At 33.2% G+C, this 24,448-nt stretch overlaps 1 protein-coding gene across 2 annotated transcripts in view; it reads left to right on the forward strand.

The window, feature by feature from the left end:
- Positions 1 to 21,309, forward strand: part of LOC123866875 (27 kDa hemolymph protein-like) — a 33,723-nt gene extending 12,414 nt beyond the window's left edge. The window contains exons 5-8 of one of the 2 annotated variants that reach the window (XR_006796270.1): positions 18,696 to 18,838; positions 19,189 to 19,329; positions 20,153 to 20,448; positions 20,492 to 21,309. Coding sequence is in view for 1 of the 2 variants with exons in the window: in XM_045908623.1 (XP_045764579.1) it covers positions 18,696 to 18,838; positions 19,189 to 19,329; positions 20,153 to 20,257 (389 nt within the window). In the remaining variant the exon portion in view is untranslated. Of the gene's footprint in view, positions 1 to 18,695; positions 18,839 to 19,188; positions 19,330 to 20,152 lie in introns of both variants that reach the window. The other variant, XM_045908623.1, reaches the window with a different exon arrangement.
- Positions 21,310 to 24,448: the final 3,139 nt, after the last annotated feature.

Below are 24,448 nucleotides of genomic sequence, written 5' to 3' on the forward strand. Positions count from 1 at the left end.
GGATATGGTGGTTTTATTAACAAAACTTGAACTCGATCACTATACACTATAGCAATCTCTTTAGGCAGAAAGTAATTTTGATCATTTTTAAAACCTTGAACGTCCACAATAATTTTCATGATAGTTTTCGAACAATGTTACTCAGCGGCCTATACTCCACAAGACGATCGTTTATGATTAAACAGTAAGCGCTGGTATTGCTTGGAATTTCCTGAGACGTTTCTATTTCCAGACGAACATCAACTGGACCAGTTTTTAAATTTTCATTTTGTCTGGAACAATCTATGACAAATAAAGGCGCTATTTCTTTAAATGTATGAAGATCAAGCAGTGGATCAATAGGAAGGTTGTAAAACGACTGACGAAACTTGGTGTACATGTCGTATAATATACTGTATTTATTTTCCTCAAACTTGAGATTTAAAGCATCATACGGATAATAGTGGGAATTCAGGAATAATGTGACATTGGTTAATGTACAATGATCGAATATTGTGCTGTCTCTGTTTTTAACATTTTTTCTATTAGTTTGCAAACCAAATATAACATATCGAGGTTTTTCTAATTGAGAAGCAGTCTTTAACGCCCATGAATGTTTGGTAGTTTTTGGCAATAATGGATATTCATACAAATCCCAATTTCTAAATGCTATTTGTACGGGATTATCTTTTTCTAATTTCCTTAAAAGTATTAATCTTTGCTGATCTGATACTTTAATATGTGGTACTCGCCATTGGATTCTCTGTATATCAATGTCTACAATATCATCGCTACCCATGACAACACTATTTATGTTAGTACTACCTCTGTTAAGTATGAGTTCATGTTTACAGTTTATTATTATTTTATTGTAGTCTTCAGCAAAACCTAAAATCTTATTTAAGGGTATCAAAGCATTAAAATTTCCATTTTGATTTTTAAATCCGTCTATATTCCAACCCCAAGCAGCAGCCGCTTTACTGTCACCGCTATTCATTGAAATGAAAGATTTTATGGTTGTAGTTATTCCAGCATTTCTAATACGATCGATTTCAACACCATTCATTTCGTATCGGATATCTTGAAAAAGAAATGCAATTGCATTATTACTGAAGTCAACACTTTTCTTTTGAACTTTGCCAGCTTGATCTTTATGAGTCACCGAAACTTTTCCTTCAATGTAAATGGAACTGGCTGATGGTAACACGTAAATATCTTGCTGGTGAATAGGTATCCGAATTTCATCATTTTCATTGAAACTGTTATTGTATGGATTATATGTATGAACCTCATAACTCTCGATAGAGTTATCGAATTCAGGTAATTCGTTGATCTGAAGGAGGCTCATACTTTGAAGCCGAGGGCTTTAAGAAATTGTTTATTACTCTGATGAATTTTTTTATATACTCTAACACGTCTTCTTTGTTTTACACTTTCCTTGGTAATAACTTTCTTAATAGTTGGGTTATACTCTTTATAATAATTACTTTTGTTAAATACGATCATTTTGACTTTTTCAAATGAAGACACAAAACAATAGTTTCGCCCTTAAAATTTATATTATTGCCTTCCAAATCCAAAATTTTTATTGTTATTGATGAAATTATCTTTCTTTTGACCGGAAAATATATCACATTACTTGGAGATTCTATAAATCTATGACCTGGAGGAATGTTTGGCACAAACTCATAAATAATATGTGAAGGAGAACCGTTAGTGTACGAACTCTGTACAAGATCACATTCGATCCTTATGACAGACAGTGGTAGAATGTTAACGGATTCTGTAGATTCATGCCATTTATTTGCTTTTAGTTTTTCGTTAGAAAAACCTAGCATAGGTCCAATACTATTTTCTGAATTAAAGTTTATAGTTTCAGTACAGTACAAAGAGCATGTCATTGTATTGATGTTAGATTTTATTTGTAATTCACAATTTTCAACTCTTTCTTTTAGGTATTCATACAAATCTTGTAAATCGTAAGCACCTGGTTGAATAAGAATTCTTTTTTTCTCTTCTCCATATTCAAACACATTATTATTATAGTCTACATTTGGAATTGAATTAAATGCAGAAAAATATACTAAGCCACACTCATATTCGTCTTCCAAAATAAGAGGAGGGGCGTAAAATGATTCTAGAATAGATTTTTCACCCACGATCGTGAGTGTAATAGACATGATGGTTAAATGAGCTTACATATTTTTGTATCATCTATTTATTTTCAATTTTTATTCCAAAAATTAATAAGAAATTTGATACATAGATGGCCACAGTTATAAGAATTAGATCCTTGATAATTGTCATAATTATAATTAATATTCGCTCCCACATATTTTACAAATTCTTTAGGCGGTTTCAAATTACCATAACTATCAAAGTATTCAATGTAATTATTTATTTTTGCATAGGCTACCCAATGAGTTCCAGGATTTTGAGAGCTATCTAAGTTGATGATACCACACTCTTTTTTAAAAGGATATTTTGGAAGTTCATTTCTCATAAATACACCTCTGAAATAAGGAATATTTTTTGAAATTTTTAGAATATCCAAGTTACTTAGAGCACGATTAGGTAGCCGCCGAATCAGTTTTTTTCCTTTGCTGTGTATATTCCCAAACCATTACCATAGGGCTTTATAAATAATCCTTTTCCGATACACAATGTTTCCATCTTCTCGTTATGTCTCTTTAGTTCTTGAAATTTTTTTTTCATTAAATTAATAGCATTGACTGCTTTCACTATACTAGCAGTACCACCCGCTAAGCTGCCCGCGGCAGACAATCCTGCAAATATGGGGACTAGTGGCAAAACCCCACCTGTCTTTGGTATGGGTATTATACGCGGTACATTAACTGAAGATGTCGCTGCTAATTCCTTAGCAGCAGCAAGAGCTAATTCGATTGCAGCTTTTTTGCATTTAGGTTTCAATTTATGGATATGTTTTTTCGCGCGAGATACAATATCCTTAAAGCTTTTCTTAAAACCAGCACCAGAATTACTTGTTTTCAAATTGTTAGATTTTCTTCTCAAAGTCATTTTACGCTTGGATGGTTGTTTCTCCATTTTTAATAAAAGAGAACTCTGCTCAGTATCGTAGATAATAAGAGACTGAAAGTTGTTAACATAAAATGTGTTTATAAAAGATTTAGTTTATCTATCCAACTGTTTTCACTAGGCGGCAGACCTAACCATTTGACATATAATTTATTTCCTTTTGTTTTTAAAACCTTTTCAATAAGATATATATCAGGATGTTTTGTTTTTTGTAATTCTTCAGTATAGAATGATCCTAAAATAGGTCGCTGTCTTGCATCTTTTAGAAGGTAAGTAATTGGATGAGTGTTTTGAACTTGAGCTATATTAAAAATTTCAGTTGACCAGTTGGGAGTATATCCTTTGTCAAAAGTTCCTTTGTATTTGCTTATTCTTACATAATCTCCAATTTTGAATTTTGAACGTTTCTGCGATGGTGCTGATAATTGTAGTAGTCTGTATCTTTTTAGTATATTTTGTTTATTCTTTTCATTAACTTTATCTGGAGCTGTACCAATTGTTCTGTGAAATGTGGAGTTATATTTTTTCATGATGTGCTCGAGGGTTCCATCATTCCATTTGTAATTCCCTTGCAAGCTAAATTGCTTGTACATTTTAGTTTTCAACGTTCTTATAAATCTTTCTACTATTGACGCCTTTTTAGTGGAATAAGTGGAATAATGATTTATACCGTATTTTTGTAATAATTTTTTGAAACAACTATTATAAAATTCTGTTCCTAAATCAGTTTGTAGATTTTTGGGAACACGACCTTTTTCTAGTAACTTACTAAATGCTTCAGTCACAGTTTCTTTATTTTTAAGTTTAAGCGGATATGCCCATGCATACTTTGAAAAAGCATCGATGACTGTTAAAATATATTTATATTGTGAATTATCTTTTGAGAATGATTGCATATCAACTAAATCGGCCTGCCATACATCATCAATGTCTTTAAGTATAACATGTCTTCGAGGAAAATTTTTCCTAACATTTTTATGTATTTCATTTACTACACTATCTTTGCTCATTTTTTGAATTTACGACTTACACCTTCTATATTCCTTTTTAGACTATTTATTTCTGATTTTAACTGCAACAATGTTTCCTCTACTGTTTTTAATCGTATATAGAGCCCATCTAAGAATTTGTCAACATATAGTTTAGTAGCACAGTCGTTTGGGTCAATGGGTGTACCAACATGTTTGATGATTTTATGTTGAGCATCAAAGATATTTTCTAAGGCAGAGCTATCCATTTTCAGTTTCTTGTGTACATGATGACCAAACTTGTTGACATTCATGTTCAACAGTGTTTATAGAACTAAGCAAAAATGTAACCAGGTTTTATTTTTATATACTTATTTTATTATACCAGCTTCTTTAAGTTCTTCAATTATTGATATAATCTCATTGTCATGACTAGTGTTGCCAGCATCTTTTGAAGCAATTAAAATTTTCAATCTATCTACTAACTCATTCGGATCATCCCAGTATATGAAATCTGTATTTTTTTTCAAAGTTTTAAGAGTTGGCATAAAACCACCTTGTTTTTTTTCTTTTAATTCACTATCAGTAAAGAGAGGTTTCACAATTTTAGTATATTTTGTCCCTTTATCGCCTTTAATCTGATTCGTAGGGTTATAATCTCTCCTATGTGCACTAGTATTGCATAAAATATCTTTATATACTAATTTATCTTGATCAGATACAATCTTTACATCTGGTTTACTCTGAAATAATAATTCTGCCAAACCTGGGGTTACTTCATAGGATCTATTTCCTATTTTAGCCATCATATTTTTGCTATGAGCATCACCATCTGAAAATGTTACTTTTGTATTTCCAATCATTAAATTACTATTTTCATTACGTACACCAAAAGGTACATTCAAATTATAGATTTCATTGCTTTTTTCAGGCGTTGGAGATGGAGTATAGAATTCTTCGATTTCTTCAAAATTTTGGGTAGAAGTTATTGGTTTTGGTGTTACATAATTTTTATCATCATTTTCTATGTTTTTAATTTTATCAGAAGTTGAAGGTGAACATGTATCTGGTAAATCATGGTGACTATTGTTTTTATTTTCTTTTTTTTGCAATACTATGGATTCTAATGGATCCGTTATGGATTTAAAAAGTTTGCGCCTTTTTAGTTCTAAATCATCTTCTTCTTCACGCATTTGTTTTGCTTTCTTTTTGATGGTTTCAATTGATTTAATTAATTGTTTCTTTACAACGGCTTCCATTTTTAAATTAAATATGGGTAGGTATTCTTACCAGTGCTCTCATTTGACTGACTAAATTTGTGTCTCGTATGTGGTATATAATTGTAAAATTGTTAGTCGAATTTCACGAATATGTCAAATGTTTTTCTGTACCGACCGTTATTTAGTTCGCAATCTTTGTTGATTGATAAAAACATAAACGGATCTTTCCAAATACTTGCACACAATTGTTTAAAGACATGCCAGCTCATATCAGAATTAACATGTTCCTTATATATATGTTTTAAGTTTATATCATCTTGCTTGAAAATAATTAAAAAGTTAACATTGTCACGTATTAATTGCTTAGGAATTTTTGAATATGTTTGGGTCAAGTAAAAGCAATCAATTTGTTTGTGTCTGCCCATCGAAAAATAATTTCGAATATTAACTTGATTTTCACAAGTCACGTCGTCAAAAATGAAAATAGAATTTCTTAAGGCTTCAGTTGGCGAAATAACTTCTTCACTATTTTTGAACATAATAAATTTAACATCTGGAGTATTTTGAAAAACTTTTTGTAGGAAACAATATTTAGATTGAAAAGTGGACTTTGAGTAAATATAAACATTTTGGAATTTAAGTCCATTTTCGTGCAATAATAAGTTTATCATAATATTTGTTTTCCCACAGTTGGAGGGTCCGCAAATTATGCATCGAATTATGTTTGGTAGAAGTTTACTATGTCGGCTAAAGCATAGTGGTGGTGTTTCAACATCTATATAATTTATTTTTAATGATTCAGCCTGTTTTATCAACTTCATATTACTGATTGATGATAATTTTAAAAATGCAACTTATTAAATAACTTCATATTATTGCTAGTTGATTTAAATTTTAAGGTATTGCTTGTAGGTATCACATTCGTGTTTCACTTCGCACTTGTCTAGCGCACTATTATTTGTCGATGATTATATTAAAATGTAGGTATACATTTTAATTTAAACCTTGTGATAATAGTATGAAATTGAAATTCGTAAGAACTTAATACTAAACAGGTTCTAACATGTCGCTAGAGATTGCATAATGCGGACGAATGTCATACAAGTATATACAATTGTTTTGAAAACTTGACTCCATAGATTTGTTACTAAACAATTTTCATTCCCAGATCTTCTCACGCAAGGAACTCACTCGCTTCTGGTTAGTGAAAAAAATTACTTATATAATATTTTGACTGTATTCTTTTCTATTTTAGAATTTGTTTATTGATATTTTTATAAATGTTGTTTTATTGTTATATTTATAAAATTTTGTATTTTGTTACAGCATCATGTCGGACTTTTATTTCACGGATGACGAAAGAAACACAAGTATGAATAATCCATTTTATGGAGCTCAAGACTTGGATGCTATTTTAGAAAGAGAAGAAGAGAATAGATTGAAAGCTTTACGTGAGCAAAAAAATAATGAAACACTTGAAAATAACACCAGTTTGAAAACCATAAAAAAGAAAAATAAATTGTCTTTAAAAAAGAAGCTTCCAAAAATAGATCATGTGATTTCACCAGCTCCAGATTCATCTTTTGTTATACGGAAAAATAAAGCAAAGGGAAGCCACATTATAAAAATTGAAATACTTGAAATTGATAGTAAAGAACAGGAGAACAGTGCAAAGACTAATTTGAGTGTACAGTACATAGTGAGTGATAATTATGACAATATGATGGATGCTACAGAAGATTTAATTAATAGGATTATACAAAAGCTAAGTGTGCCTGAATAGTTAAATTTAATATTATTTTATTGTTATTTTGCGATTGTAAAAATAAAAAGCATAAATGAGTTCTAATTAAAGTATAAAGTATATTTTATATTTTCATATCATGCAAGTAAGTTGTAGTCCGAATATTTTCCATTAAGTAGTAAGTTTTTATAATACGTTAATCTTATGTTAAGTACTAAGTTTATGAAGTAATGTAAATAATTGGTTGAATTAATAAAGGGAATATAAAATATGTTGTGATTTTATTTGAAATAAAACACTGTGGTAAACTTAATCAAATTTATTAAATGCTAAATTACCATTAAAACTAATATTAAAATTAGACACATAAAAATTTGTAAAATACATAGGTACTTAGCATAATATTTTTACTAAAGAATCGTGCTGTAATGCCCCCAAGGCAAAGTTTTAAAATCATTTTCCATTATTTGCCTTTTATTATCATCACTATTTAATACTAATTTATTAATTTTCTGAGTAAAAACCTGATGATTTTTTGATCGTATGACAAACATATCATCTCTTATATTTTCATTGCAAAATAAGGCTTTCTTATATTTCTCAAAGTTTAATTTTTTTGTCACAGGCTTCGTGATACCCTTTGCTTTACTGATAGTTTTTTTCTCAGAAAGTAAACAATATAATTTTGCGCGTAAACCAACAAATTTAGAAATGATTTCTCCTCCCATTTCGTCTTTAAAATATCCAGGTATTTTCATATTAGCTTTCGGCATATTAAAAATATTATCATCTTCAAAATTGCTAGTATCAAAATAATGAATGTTATCTTTCATATCTTCATAAAAATCATCAGTTTTTACAAGATATAGTAAACTATCAGTATCCGTATAACATAACTGAACATTATTTCCATAGATTCTTTTTATGACCGAATAATGAAAATGATACAAATGCGTTTTCGACAGTTCAAGAATCGTGAATCCAATATATATTGGTCGATCTAAGACAATTTTTGTTTTTTTCAATTGAATAGCTACTAAGTTTTCAGAAAAAATTGATAAACTGTGAAAATGTGGTGCACTAATATATTTTTCCGCTCCATTCAATTTATTAGTATTATTTGTAGTATCTCTCCAAACGTTTACTAGTTTTACGTCAACCTGCTTCCTTTTGTTTTCTATCGTTTTTCCAAAAATAGAATTATTCTGCTTTTTAAAAAAGTCTTTCTCAAAATCAGACTTGGCATTTTGTCTGAGACTTGTGTTTAAAAAAATATAAGGCTCTAAAAAGTTGTCCTGATAAAAAGATAGCACTCTGTATATTTTTAAAAGCAATAAACCATTCTTTAAGCATTCTTGCAAGTGCATATAATGAATAACAAAACGATGTTTATTATATAAATTTGCCACCAATTTTTTGCTTTGATTTTGAGCAGGAGAATATTTTTCCGCAGCAAATGGTAGGTCTGAATGAGCATCATGAATATTATCCGGATAACATAAATCTACCTCGAGAATATATCCACACTGACTTTTTTTAGAAATGTTCCTTACATCAAAATTTTTAATTTCATTTTCATTTAAAAATTTAAAGTCACGCATTGGCATTTTTTGCATCATAGCAAAACCGTAAAGGTTGACACAGTCTAAATAAATTAAGTACGTACTTGACTCATTTTTATTGTAGGATGGTAAATATTTATTGTTTGCTTCAGCATATCTCAATGAACACTGGGCTAAACCACCTCGAATACCTTTTTCTAACATCTGATACATATCCACATCAGAAATCAAATCAAGCTCAACTTTAGTATATAACAACATTGCGTCCCAACTTAAAGATGGAGATGATACATAATAGCAGGGGTCTAAATTATAATAGTCTAAACTCATATTTCTGAACTTTTCAAAAACGTCGCATAGTAATAAGACATCGCATTGTAAGTATAAATCTGTATACTCTCCTAAGTTTTTTATACCAAAAGTTTTCCATATTTTTAAAGCGTGTTCGTAATCCTCAATGGAAATATTTTCACCTGTGAGTTTATTAAAAAAAATCGAATGTTTTGGTAACTTTGTTTCATTATATTTCTCCCATGCATCCATATAATCATAACAATAGACACCCTTTTTACAGGCCAAATTTAATAAGTGTTCATCCTTAATAAATACACGCATATGCTGAAAATCATTCGGATGAAGACTCTTTGCCAGTTTATCCAAACCCGAACTCAAAAAATTAAATGAATCGATAAACTTCAGTTGAGCAGCATTTGTTTTATCAATAGGTAAAAATTTTGTGAATGATATATATTTTTCTTTAGATTTTGGTATCAAGCTCGTTTTTCCGGTAATTTCTGATAATTCTTTAATAAATAAGTGGCAATCATAACCACTCAAGTTATGAAAAATGATCGGTATAAACGTACATTTTTTTGCATTTATGTTACAAGTGTTGTGAGCAGGGCCTCGGTATTTACCTGTAAAATGGTCATGATCCTTTACTATTATATCATATTTTTTAAACATTGTTTTACAGATGCAGCAAATTTTTGCTTCATTATATGAAGTCAACTCTTCGGTAGTAAGAGGAAACATTGGATTATTTGTATTTAAAATACCGTGCAATCTTTTTACATCTCGCGTAATGCTTTCAACAAATTTTTTACCACAGTTTGGTCCGCGATAGCTTACAAAGTCATTAAGCTCAGGTTTAGAATGGCAACATATGTAATAAGCGAAACAAGATGGTTCATGTGTTTGTATATCTTCAGTATAAAGAGATTTATTTTCGTTTGAATATTTACAAAGCAAGCTCTCAAAATCGCCATATATCACGATAGGAATTCTTTGAGTTCTCTCATAGTTTGAAAAATGCAACTTACTACCATCTTCTGGAAGTACAGTTTGTCTTTTAGCACAATCGTGATTGTGTAGTTTTTGTTCATTTGCGAAATATAAAAAACATTCATCACATAAAAATATTTTAGACTTGTGTTTTGTTAATTGCCTTCGCACAAGTCGGCCAAAGTCTTTAATCAAACAGTAATGGGCTTTGTCATTTTTAGTAATATATAATAAATTAACATGGGTAAGTTTTCGAGCTAAAGTCACATACAAAGGACCTGTAACTGTATTATTGGCTTCTAACCCATAAACATTTACACTAATAGTTGGATTGTTCTTCTCAAAGGTTTTAATATCTTCAATTCCCGGAGGAAATGTCATATTTCTTATGTCAAAAAGCAATGAATAATGAGGATATGATGAAACTCTATTGGAATTAAGTTTTGTAGGATACATTTTAGCAGCAATGCACCATAAAAAGCAACAATCATCGAAATTATGAATATTTAGACATGATTTTGTATTTCTTATATGTGATGGTAATGCCAAATATGATCCACCTTTCAGAGGATTATATTTATTAATATTTATCTCCAAATGACTGATAGAATCAATTGTCCAACCAGATTCTGACTGTTCGAATTCTGCGCATTTGCAAGTTAACTTTTGAGCACATTGTAATAAAAAATTATCAATATCAGTACTTTGGACTATAATACCATATTTAGTACTGAAAGATTTAATAGACTTTTCAAAATTTTTTGGTAAAATATACGAAACAAATAACTCGAAATTTACTTTAATGGCAGTGTGTTTCTTTAGAGATATATTTATGATCTCGCGTGTGGTTTTAAATATTTGTGAAAAAAAACTCTCTGGAACTAAAGTTGTAGAGGTCGGATTTACTTTGTAACTGATTATTCTGTTTCTAAAAGCCGTTTTTATAATTTGCACATTCTCATATCTAGATTGAAATAAACTATTAGATTTATGAGTATTTGTTCTGTTATGTGACGATATAGATGTTTTAACATAAAGGTTACACTCTTTGCAGAAAAACATTTTCAATTTCATAGAATTGCTTATCTTGTTTATCTATTTAGTATCTAGTTTCTCAGTTCTGGTTTTAATATTCTGCGTATAAAAAATCGGTAAGGAAATACAGCTAAATAATAAATCAAGCTATTGGCTAATAAACAGTAAACAGTTATTAATAGAATGGAAGTAATGCGATGTTTCGATATCAACATTCAAACATGTCAAGTATCTAGTTTGTATGGTTCTAGTTTCTCAGTTCTAGATTTTAAATTTTGGATAGTTATGAGATGACTGTATTAAAATAAAGTAATCTAGTTATTTTCAGACAATGTGCAGACTTAGTAAGAGTATAAGGGCTGTAAGTATCACGTTATTAATATCCCAACTTCAAATCTTTCGATATGAACATTTAGACATTTTTATTTAATTTTATATGGTTCTAGTTTCATATGGTTCTAGTTTTTATGTTTCTAGTTTCATATGGTCTAGGCTTTGTATGGTCTAGGCTTTGTATGATCTAGGCTTTGTATGGTCTAGGCTTTGTATGGTTTAGGCTTTGTAATTTCTGTAAAAAAAACACGTTAATTTAATTTTATATGGTTCTAGTTTCATATGGTTCTAGTTTTTATATTTCTAGTTTCATATGGTCTAGGCTTTGTATGGTCTAGGTTTTGTATGGTCTAGGCTTTGTATGATCTAGGCTTTGTATGGTCTAGGCTTTGTATGGTTTAGGCTTTGTAATTTCTGTAAAAAAAACACGTTAAAAAATATTTACAGGCACAAACATAAAGATAGTAATTTAATTGTCATACTTATTATATACAATATGTTGCAGATGAAATATTTTTTGAATTTATTTATGAAAATAATTTCTAAGATTTACAAAATTTAATTTACAAAATTTATCTTAGAAATTATTTTCATTTGCAGGGTATAAAATGGGCTGAATATTTTTTAGTTCAGCCTTACTATCATCAATTAATTTGGTGAGGGACTTCCATACCACCGAATTTAAATCAGTTGCAAGTTTTAGTGTGCAGATGGCATGCTTCCAACGCTCATTGTTCGCGAGTTTCTCCACTTCTTCAGAGTTGTAGACGCGCAGCTCGAAGTAGTAGCTGCCTTTCTTCGATGGGTCTGATTGGGATGTATACCCCGACGCAACGCGCCGACTGAGAAAACTTCTCAATTTCGCAGCGCGCACTGGCTTGCTAGTAGATTCATCCTGAAATTGAAAAATATTCAATTTAGTATCATCTGCGATAATTTCAACTCTCTACCTATTATGGTTCATGAGATAAAGCCCGCTGACAGACAGACGTCCGGGCGGACAGCGGTAGCTTAGTAATAGGATCCCACTGGTACCCTTCGGATATGATCCCTAACAAAATAATAACTTTAACAAACTATATTCATAAATTTATATACAGACCAATTGCCTAACAACATTCTTATTGGGAAGTCTTTTAAAAGCTTTAATCCAATAAAATATAAATAAGACAACTCACCTCAGATTCGGTAATAAACCTCCTCCGCTTAACAGATGGACTCGTAGGTGTATTTGGAGACGTTTCGGGTTCAGATTCCGATCCGCTCGATTCGAACGGATTCTTCGGAGCAGAAGAAGTCACCTCCTTTTTCTTGATCGTCTTCTTCCGCTTCACCTCACGTTTCTTCTTAAGAGACTTCGATGTTGATGGGGGCTGCACCAAAGCGATGGGGTCTTCGTCTTCGTCAAATGGATTGATGAAAGATGAAGAGGCCCTGAAAAACAATTTAAGTAACTATCAACATGAAAACTCCAAATAAAAATTCAATAGGTACCTAGTTGCTTAATTCAAAAATAAACATATAAAATAAAAATACTTACATACTTTATTTCGACTGTTGTTGTCGTCGTATCCAAAACTCGGAAAGAAAGGAATGGTGACGCTTAGGATCGACCTATTTATACGCTCGAATTCTAAAACCTCTTTCATAATAAACGAAATGGATTGAAATAAATTAGATTTAAACATTTGCGCATGTAACTTTAAACACTAAATCATCACAACATAAAACTTATATTTGCGAAAGTAATCAGACTAGATTTATACATTCGTATGAACACTGTCTTACGTATAAATTATTGCCGCATCAGCTATAGGTGTTCGATTTTGAAGCATGGAAGACGCTGTTGTTTATAGTTACGCAGTGAATTGAGATCTAACCGTAAAAGGAATGGTATGCGTCGGACTCGCGATAGTTAAAATGTTAAAAGGTTATACATTTTACTACTTTCCATAGGTAGGTATAAAATTTGTGAAAGGTCTAATAATATTTGCTCCTATTTGATGCTTCAATCTTCTTCCTTGCGAATTTGATTTAAAACTTGAGTGGAAATCCTTTAATTTTCGACGTCAAAAAATATCCTGGATCCGTCTCCAAGATGTGAATTGTCTGTGTATCAAATTTCGGCAAGATTCAGCCGTTAGTCTTTAGTTTAGACAGACGCCTTTTTGCATCACTAATCATACTTATTATAAATGCTAAAGTGTGTCTGTTTGTTTGTTTATTGGTTCGTCCTTCAATCACGTCGCAACGGAGCAACGAATCGACATGATTTTTCGTGGGTATAGTAAAAGAACTGGAGAGATATAGACAACTTTTTATCTCGGAAAATCATAGAGTTCCCGCAGGATTTAAAAACCTAAATCCATGCAGATGAAGTCGTGGGGGCATCAGTGAATTTATTATATTAGTACGCATTGTACGTATTTTTTTCGTCCATTAATCTCTATTTATCAAAGTATTTATAACAATCGAAATATATTTAAATAGCGGGAAATGTGTCTAAATTCATCATTAAAGAATTAATTTTCGATAAATAATAATGTATGATAAGCTTGCACACCTTACTAGAAATCTGCTATAATATATTTTTACTAATAAATCTTTATCCAAAATTCATTGTTTGTAGATCAGAATGGAGTTAATATATCCTAAATATCCTCGCTATGCAACTCAAATCGCAAGATTGCGAAGTTTTGATACCTGGCCTCAAGATTTAAATCAAAAACCTCAAGAAATGGCTGATGCTGGTTTTTTTTATACAGGAGATAGTGATCGCGTGATTTGTTACTTTTGTGATGGCAGGCTCAAAGACTGGGGCATCGAAGATCATCCATGGTCGGAGCACGCACGCTGGTTTCCGTCCTGTCCCTATGTTTTACTTGTGAAGGGTGAAACATACCTACAAAGTGATAGCAAAGATGTTTGTGGTGCATCAAAAGTATCTGAACAATTTGTAAATAACAATATAATAAGTTCTTTTGCAGACAGAAACATATTATGTGTTGAAAATATTAAAGAAACACTTTGCTGCAAAATTTGTCTTGTAGAAGAAGTAGCTGCGTGTTATATACCATGTGGTCATGCTATAACGTGTACTAAATGTGCTTTATCGTTGGATAAAATGTTATGTCCGATATGTGGAAAAGCAATCGTTAATGTAATACGAATATATTTCTGATGAGCTATAAACATTTAAAGAGTCTACCTTTATCCAACCTATTATAAGTATGCGCAAGCCTCGAATCAATCGATCGAAATTCATACTAATGAATACAGCAATGCCGGATCAAGCAGAAACACGATCAATATACAAAAATAATTTGAGCGCAACAAATCAAATGGTTAACTATGCGAGAGCAAACTTTTAGACGTAAAATTATCATGCATATGGGCTCGTTCGCATTTCTTATGAATGCCGCAGTCTCGTCGAACTCATCGTATTATATCATCCACTGTGCGGTGCGGGCGTATGATATAGGATCCGCAATAACTAGTCATTGAGGATTTTGTCTCACTGTTGATAGTGATTAATTGTTGCTTGGATTTAGGAATACTCCATTTATTTAATGTGTTGTTGTGGACAGTAGCCTACATTGGGGATCCTGTATCAAAATTCATGGGGATTTTGTATCACGGTGAGCGTAGCGAACGAGCGTTAGCGAGAGTGATCCAAAATCCCCATGGATTTTGATACAGGATCCCCAATTCAACACTACTGCCCTCCCACTATAGACCTGTAATAGGTTTCAAGGACGGGTCAGACTCACTGCGGGAATATCCACAGGCCTTAACCCGACCTTCAGTACATATGTATTAGCGTAATTTTGTATTGGTATGTTATTGATATTGAGTAACCACTGCAAGGTGGTTACGCATTCCAACGAATGTCAGAATACAAGCAGAACAGCAGTATTACCTGCCCTCTGTGGTCAGTCTGTTATTAAAGCACATTAGAATCATCTCAGCAAAGGATTCACAAAGCACCTAAGACACTAGGCTCTCCTCAGTTAGGATTTACAAAGCATCAAAGGCACTAGGGTTCTCCCTCGCATAAGTTTCATCCAACGCGCCGGTTATATGTCAGATAGTTAATATCATCGCTAGCCATCTCAAGCAAAGATCACCGAGCATTCGGCGGACATGCGGTTCTCCCCGCCTGAGCAGCCACGTCGTCAACAGTTCAAACATAAATCGCTTTTAGATCTTAGGAGGTATCGCCCCTATATAACAAATATATCTGTGTAATTAAAGTGGTCCCTTCTATTAGAATATTTGCTTAGAGTGTTTCTCTCCAAGCACCAACTTGGTCCGTGTTATCAACTCAGTATTCTTTAATATAAACTTTATGTATCGCCCCAGTACAGAAGTTAAACAAATTAATTATCTCCGCGCATTACGACGTCCGCGCAGACACCGTCCGCCGACGCAAATGCACGCGGTCCCGCTGTGCGGGTCACGTCGTTCACGTTTTGATTTCGACTCCGCTCGAGCGTTAACGCCCGCGCACACATCGTTCGCGACGCAATTCGACCTCAGTCGATTGCGACGCTGCATCACCGACATGCCAAACGGTGTTTGCCTCTTTTCGAAAATGCGGACGGCCCACATTAAGATTGAAACGTCTAAAGGAATTAATTTTATGTTCGTATGTGTAAGTACATCTCTACAAGTATTCACTGACCTGATTTTGATAAAATTGAAGCAAAAATTTTAATACTATTTTTATATAATTTTTTTTTTAACACTTTGGTGTAAAATCTAGGGTCGTTACAATACTTCCACTTCCAAGTTAGCCTGCTCCCATCTTAGACTGCTTCATTATGTAGAGGCATGCAGCCTCTTTTAAGACCGGCAGCTGCGAAGGGTGTCGAAGGTGAAATTGTAGTCAAGGGCTAACATGTATCTGAATTGAAAAACTAAGAAAAACTACCAATCCCTACCAAAGATTGTAATAATGATTAGCGCAGGTTTGCCGAAATCTTTAGTTGTATTATTCTTGTAATTTTACAGAAACTGTTGGCGACTAAACTAAGTTAAAGTGTCAAAGTAAATTGCGTGTATTCGGTATACGTACCTACCTATAAGTAGAATAAAAAAGAGCCATGGTTCGCTGTTGTGTGTTAGAAAAGAGTATGTTTCAAGTACGGTTTAAATTTTTGACGACCTACTTGACTAAAAAGTGTTACTCATAGAATTTGGACTTCAAGTGGTGTTAGTGACTTAAAAGCCACTTATATTTTGGATTTATTAGGCACTTGGCAGGATCAGAAATTTGAATAGAGACCAATTGAGAACAAAATATAACAAAGTTTAAAATTTTAGCTTGTTGTTTTTGTATTATAATTTATTACATTGCGCCGTGTGACAATTACTATTGTAATGTAATGTTTATGAAACAGTTGCAAGAGTTATTAAAACACCAGTGTGGGCTTAAAAAACGAGCCATCAAGTGAATTTTTAATAGTAGGTATCACACGAGTGTTTTAATACCTAATTATGTAAAGTTATATTGTATCTAAACTCATATCTTAAAATCCAAACAATAAAATCTTGATAGCATTTATCATAAGTTTTTCTTGATTTTTCGGGAAAAAGATCCTTGGTCGTTTTTGATGCTATTTTCAGAATGCTAGGTGAAATTAAGTTCTCTTCGGTATCACTGCTATAAGACATTTTAGAAATCGCTGAAATCAAAATTGAAAATCAATGCAAAATAAATTAAGTACGATTTTTTTTAAAATAAAATCAATTATTTTACAGAAACAAATCAGTAAACTGAACAGATAAGTTGGTGGGATCCCAGAGCCTATGCTTTAAATATACTTCAAGGTTTTTTTTTTGGTAACGAAGGGTATCGTTTTTCGATCAATGTGCCCACACATGCACACTAGTTAAATTGAGTCTTTGCGAGGCATTGATGGAGCTAGTTAGATATAATGATAACTCTCTGATAAGTTGTTAAGTAAATTGTATTTGTAATTAATTAATTAATTACGCAAACAAGTTTTGTCGTCATTTGTTTATCTTACTGCGTTTGTACCTAAGATACCTAAGTACTATCTTTACATAAGAGTCTGCCGGTTGTTTGCTATTTCCGCATTATATCTTTTTCCCGTGAGACTTATCTTAGCCCAAAAATACATTCTTTGTAAACTTATTTGAGTCTCAGATTATTTGACGACATGTTTGCCTGCGCCTGAAAACTCAACGTGAGATAATACCAATAAAATAGAATTATTCGTTTTCATTGGTGAGTAAGACAGAAGATACAAAACGTATGAGAGTAGAAGAGATAGGTATCAACAATTACATTAGTGTTACCCAAGGATAGATCGCTAGTAACTTTTTTCAAATAGGTACGCCATGTTAAATATGACTAATCTGAAATTTCTCCTTTTTTCCAACACACTTAATGCATTTTACCCGACTGCGGTGAAGCCCAAAGGATGGTTATGTGTTTGACCTGTTTGACCTGAATGTATGTATGTCTGTTCTATGTCCGCTCGTAACTATTCAACGGCTCCATCGATTTTGATAAATTATACGTCATTATGATGATGGCAATGATAAAACACTAGAGTGTTACTGGGTACATACAATTCTTAGAAAATCAAAATGACGGATTTGCGGTGTGAAAAAGGTGCAGAGAAAACCACAGTCAAGGTTTTTTTGAATTTTTTTTTGCTTGTTCTAAGTGGGATGGGTGTCTCAAACGGTTGAGCTTTCGAATTCTCAACCGTTCTTTAGTATTGAATGTACCGAAAAGTTTAAAAGTATAAAAAATTGGACAGAAACATGTTTCTACTCTATTCCAATAATTTATAGTGTTCGTGTGTTCAGACATTCGCAAACTTCTATGAACTATCGTCTTTTATATATTACCTACACGCAACGGGTGAATTAGGTCACATACATATTATGTACGTTAGTTTAGTACAGTACATACGTTACTACATAATATGTACATGCAGGTATTACGTTTATTTATATTTGATAGGGTGTGTCATCTGCCACTGTTAGAATGCCGTGTAGGAAATAGAAATCAATATGATTTATTCTTCAATTACATGACGCCTGCGACTTCGTCCACTTGGATTTAGGTTTTTCAAAATCCCGCGGGGACTCTTTGATTTTCCGGGATAAAAGTTGCCTGTATCAATTTCCGGGGCACAAGCTACTCTGTGTCAAATTTCATGTAAATTGGTTTAATGGATAGGCCTTTATCACGTGAACGTGACGTAAGTCAACTCTGTACCAAAAATCAAAATCGGTTGAACTGTTGGGCCGTGTAACGCTAGCAGACAGACAGACAGACACATTGTCACTACTGGATATGGATTATCCGGCATATTGCTTTATTTTGTGACGTCACCCTTCCAAAATGTAATAGTGACACACTTACATTTTGAAAATCTTTGGTAGATTTTGGCTGTACTGCAGACGATGTCAAATTTTTTTTTGATGAAAACATAATCCTTCTGTATTTTTTAAGGAGATCAATGTATTTCAGTGTTCATATCTGAGAACGGGCCGGAGTGCATCCAAGAGAAACAAGCGGAGATCGAGAGCTGCCTCAACAGCACCTTCGGGGCGGAGGTGCGCTTCAAAACAGATAACATGAGCCTTGACAACATTCCTAAAATCAACTTCGGTGTAAGTACCTGTTTTAAATATTTATTGAATGAATGAATATATTATGTACAGTCGGCCTCAGAATTCTAGTAGCAATTCTTCGAAACTGTTGCATCAAAAATCTGTATCCCTTATGACATTTTTTTATTAACGCGCCGCACACATCACGCATGTGTATAAGATGCTAAAAGTACCTAGTGCCAGGTCACATCAGACCTAGTTATGTCCGAATCTTCCAAGCCCCATTTCTTCATATAAAGCAATCCGCAGATATTCCACGCGTTGGACTTGTCTCGAACGTGGCGCTGCTCGGGCTTTGTTCAGTCTAGCATAAATCATCCTTTAGCTATATTGTGTTATTCATATTCCAGGAAAAGGAGTGTAATCAGTTAGGGGAGCTTCAGATCTGCGTGGTATCAGCGCTGGAGACGTGCTCGGCGCCCACCTCCGCCAATATTGTGGAGTCACTCTTCAAGTTCGCGCGCAAAGCCACGCCCTGCAAGGACATACCTGTGAGTATACACGACATAACCTCTAGGCTTCGAACGTATGTTACAACCCTAGCCTAGGCCATATACTGCAGACTTACTATTTCCGAATTGACACCAATAATAAATCGTCAATAAGCAGTATGGGGCCTATAAAACGATAGATTTGGACAAATCAATCAATCAATTTATTTATTTGCTGATACAGGTTTTACAGGTGTAATTATAGAAATAGTCCAGCTGTATCACGCCAAGCTGGCATGCAAATACATTTATTTTGTGTTCAAATATAAATCAAAATAAATCAGTTCTCTATTCTCCAGTCTTCTACCTCTGCCCTGGCTACGGACCTGGTATTGTTCCCGCCGGCTAGGTTTTAGAGAAAGACTGTGGGATAGACTCCGGCCCGAATTAACCCCTAATTAGGGTTTCGCGAAGTAGTATATCCAAGTACTCAAGTGACTAAGTGTAAGCAGACATCAAATCAACGGGGTGTTTACCAAACTTCGTGTTTGTTTCGTAAGCACCAAACAGAACATCTAACAGAACGTATTAGTATACTAAAACGTTTTAGCACAACGACGCAACGTTGATGGATTTCGCGTATCGAGGAGACCTAATGATTGGCATATTACGACAACCCACCCTTCCCTCCTAATCAATCAAGCAATCGTTTATTTGCCTTAAATGCAGAAATTACTGAGCCTAAAAATTTAAAAAATACAGAAAATAGTGTTTTATCTATAGTTACTAAAAGATTATTATAAGAAGTCTATGATCTTAAAATAACATGACAAATCTCTCATTACTGATTTTGTTTTATGTATTGTTTTGTTTTTTATTGCAGGATATCGAAGAAATAAAAAATAAAAAAGAAGAGCCCAACTCCGCCAGCGGCCTGGCTGTGACATCGCTAACAATGAGTGCAGTAGTGCTCGCGTTACTTGTATAAGCCTCGAGCCGCCTGCTACGCTATGAGGTCTTGGTATTTTAGTTTCTTTTCTATTCGCCGCCACAGGTCATTTGAAGGTTCTTGCCACCCTTAAGGTGCCGGATCACTAAAGCGGAGTGGAGTGAAGATATTGTTTTCAAACACAAACCTGTATGTAGTACTACGCACTAGACGGGTCATTCCATGCAAAAGTTTATGCAGGCTGCTTGTTTTTGCTTATAATTTAATGTCCAGTGTCATACTCATTTTCACAGATTGTTAGAACATGATTTTCGTTTAAACAACCTTTCTATTAATTATACTTGTTTAAGTACAAAGATCGCAGATTTTGAAATATATAAAAATAATTAATTTAAGGGGATCTTTAGCAACCTCATTAAATACATAGGTACTAAAATAGTCCCTATATACTATATTAGTTTATTTTTTTCAACAGGCCAATCATATTGTTAAAAGATTTCGTGATCAAAGTATCACGTGATATATCAATAATCCGATTGGTCTAAGATATGTTTAGCAGATCAATTCAATTATTGTTATAATATGACATTCACCTTATCTATCATTATTTAAAATTGGCCGGCTATAAGTATCTCCGCTCCGTTTTGCTTAAGTAGACAGGCGCCCTTAACCTTAACTGTACCTTTAGTACGAGTTTACATAGTTCGACAACGTTGATAGATTTCAAATATCGTCAACGTCAGGCTTTTACAAAGCCGGGCGGTCTAAACCGGGCATCTTTTAATTAATCGCATATTATTCGAAAGGTGGCTTTTTTGCAATGTAAAGCCAGGCGGCTTTATTGCTTTAGTTTCTTTTTCGAGCAAAATCCTTCAAATTGATCCAAAATGTTGCCACTCTATGAACAAAGTAGATAGGGTTATTATAGGCTATATTATTCTATTTTTGTAGCTATATTACTTTCAGAACCAAATAAATATAGTGTTTGTTGCGTACGACATATTATATGATATTAATTATATTAGAAATGTATATAGAGCTTAAAAATTACATATCCGTTATCGTCACATGATCGGACTTCTAAACTGCGCTACGATGATAGGAATACTTTAAACCTATCAATTTCGTTTAGTTTAGAGACTGTACTTTAGTGACTGTAGAAAAATAAGCAAGAGATGGCCGTTTAAAGGCTTAGGTTACGATTACATGATTCAATCATTTTAAGGTGCACGAGACGTGTCTGCCCGCGAAATTCAAATTTAATTTGATTTTTCGCAATTTGTAAACTAATTCGACAAAGCAGGCTTATGGCATTCTAATAGCGCCAACAGCTACAGGTTTATACAAAAATCTTTACTTGAAAGTGTCCAGTTTAAGAAATTAAAATAGCCAAGATAAAGTTATATACTAAGTCTCATTGATGTACAGATTTTGCCGCAAAACGGTTATATTTATTTATTAACGGTCTTATTTTACCTGTACTAAGACTACATAGTAAACTGTTACCTTCCTTTAAGTTTAGACAGTCTAAACAAAGAAAAAACTATTTTTTTGAAAATTTAAATGTAAAAAAATTTCTCCCAATACGATTTTTGTCTTCTGGTTACGTAACAGAGATAATTTAACCTGTCATCAATTTAATAGTATAGAAGTTGTTTACAACAGAATTAGCCTCAACATGGTCAACTTTCAACACAAATATGAAACAGTATACCTAAGTTTTTAACGGTCGTTTCTTAAATAATTTTATTACATTATATTGCCAATTTCTAGCCAAATCGTCGCTTCCATCCGAATAAGTATAAGTGTCGCATTTGAAAGCTATATTTTTCATACGATTGTAGATTATAAGTGTGCTTGTTATAATTTTTATTGCGTCACTGCCAACGGCCGAGAGTTACGAGTTCAAAGGCCTTTTTTCCGTGAGGAATATTAGATCCTGTATTTATCATCTGTCAAACATTTGTCCTGTGTCATCTAGACACCTACGAAGCGATTTGCTTCCTCGTTTCTAATCCGAACCGCTAGCATATGGAACGCCCTTCCGGCATCAGTTTTCCTCCACTTTTAATATGGGTACCTTCAATCAAGAGTTAATAGGAAACTTCTAAGCAAGCGTGCTCCATCTAAGGCTGCATCATCACTTGCTAGCAGGTGTGATTGCAGCCAATAAAAAAATTTGGTATTTGAGCACTAGCGGTACAAGTACTTTTGAATCGTCGTCTATTACTGGTTCGGAATCCTTTCCTAACGAGAAGAACCAGAAAGAAACTCGGCGGTTACTCTTTTCAAAGATTTGATATACAATATTATGCCATGTATAAAAGTAATTGAGGTCCCGTGCTTTGCTGGTTGTTACATAGCCTAAATTTGACGCCTGCCAATGTAGGTGAAGTCTGAGGTTGAAATCTATAGAGCGCACTTTGACTTTGCTTAGACTTAAGTTTCAGTTAAAACGAGACAGATTTATGCAAGCGGTATAACGCTGTCTCGTTTTAACAGTGTCTTAAGTCTGAGCAAAGTCAAAGTGCGATCTATAGATCTCAGCCTGAAGTTTTCTTACAAGTTTCATGACGTCGTGAACCGTGATATTGGTGAGATGTCACTAAGCCATTGATAAAAGTGTTAACCGTGGCACTTGGCAGTGATAATTTTGTACAGACTTTATTGTTTATTGTTAGTTTAAGTTTAGTTGAAGTTGGGTCTATTTTTTTATAATGTATCAGGTTGTGAATTAAAAATGACTTATCCAACACAACGACTTCTATAGACTGGTTACGGGCCGCCATGTTTTGAAGCGTGCTCGCAGGTGTCGTTTTACCCAAAGGTGCGTAAACACCGCCACAGAATATAATAGTATGACACCGCGCTCGAATCTATGTAGTCATGTCGCTATGCGCATGTGTGTCACACACACAAGCGTACGAGTTTGTCTTCACTTTAAAATAAGTACCTATTTATGAGCTTTGCCTACCTGATGGAGTTTTATCTAGTTGACTACAAGGTGCTTAAAATAGTTTTTGTTTAAATTATCGCCTCTAGTGCACCGATGCAATCGTTCGCGGTATGCCTTTACGCCAAAGGCGTAAAGGTTAATCGTTTTACAAGTTTTGTATAGAGCGGTTGCATATTAGCGTTTTTTTGTGCATATAAAGCTCGTTTTTCTACGCGACCCTTTTTTTACACGCGCTTCGCGTAAGTGCTAGCCATTTCTTCGTCGAAATCCATATTTTATCTGACTGACACACAGGTTCAAAATTTATTTCATGTACTACAACCAGTATCTCTTCTACGTCTTGTCTGCTCGAACGAACATGCCGGAATCAGCTTGTACGTTCGATTTTTGAAGTGCGAAATGTAGCGCGCGTGTAATCGCGTGTGTCAAAACAGTGTAATACGCGCAGAAAAAACGCTAGTATGTAACCGCCCTAATATGAAGTTAATAGAACAATAATAGCTTTCATTAAAAGCGGAGACGGCTTCCAGTACAGTAACATATCAATTGAAAGTTATATATAAAAATTATTATATTGAGTAATCTTTGCTCGCTGTCATAGTGTGATATCATAAAATGAAGTATTTTTTATCATAACTTGACAACTTTACCGGTACAACCCATCTATTTTTAATGAAAAGTCGCTGTTTTATATTTCGACGGAAAATAATGTAATAATGCCTTATACGTTAAATTTAAAAAAAAAAACTGCAGCTTATTAGTGAGCAGCTAAAATCATGATTTGACAGCTTATTTTAAGGATTGGGTAGCTAAAAGACCGAGCAGTAAAAGTAATGACTGGATACTGGGCAGCTAATATTTGTAGCTAACCGAAACTATATACTTTGGTCAAAATCGACCCAATATATGCAAGTTTAGTTAAAATACGAAATTGCTAAGAAACTGTGAGCTGTGGGTTTGAAATCGCGATTTTTTTAATTAATATTTCTATTATTAAACTTCAGTTTAAAGTTTTATATTTTTTAGTTTTGCTGTTGCTATTGCTCATTATTTTTTGATACTCCAGTCAATATCTTTGTGACCTCAAAGGGTGATTAATTATTGTTTATTAATTAATACTAATCACTCTATTGTAACATTGTGATATTATCATCTTTGAACATTCATTTGTACATTCCAAAACGATAAAAATACTCGTTGCTTTATATAATTTTGAGTAAAATGTAATTATTATATTAGTTTGTCACTTTTGTTTTTGACTGATTGGTAAATGC

This window comes from Maniola jurtina, chromosome 7, assembly GCF_905333055.1.
Source record: "Maniola jurtina chromosome 7, ilManJurt1.1, whole genome shotgun sequence".
NCBI classification, from domain to species: domain Eukaryota; kingdom Metazoa; phylum Arthropoda; class Insecta; order Lepidoptera; family Nymphalidae; genus Maniola; species Maniola jurtina.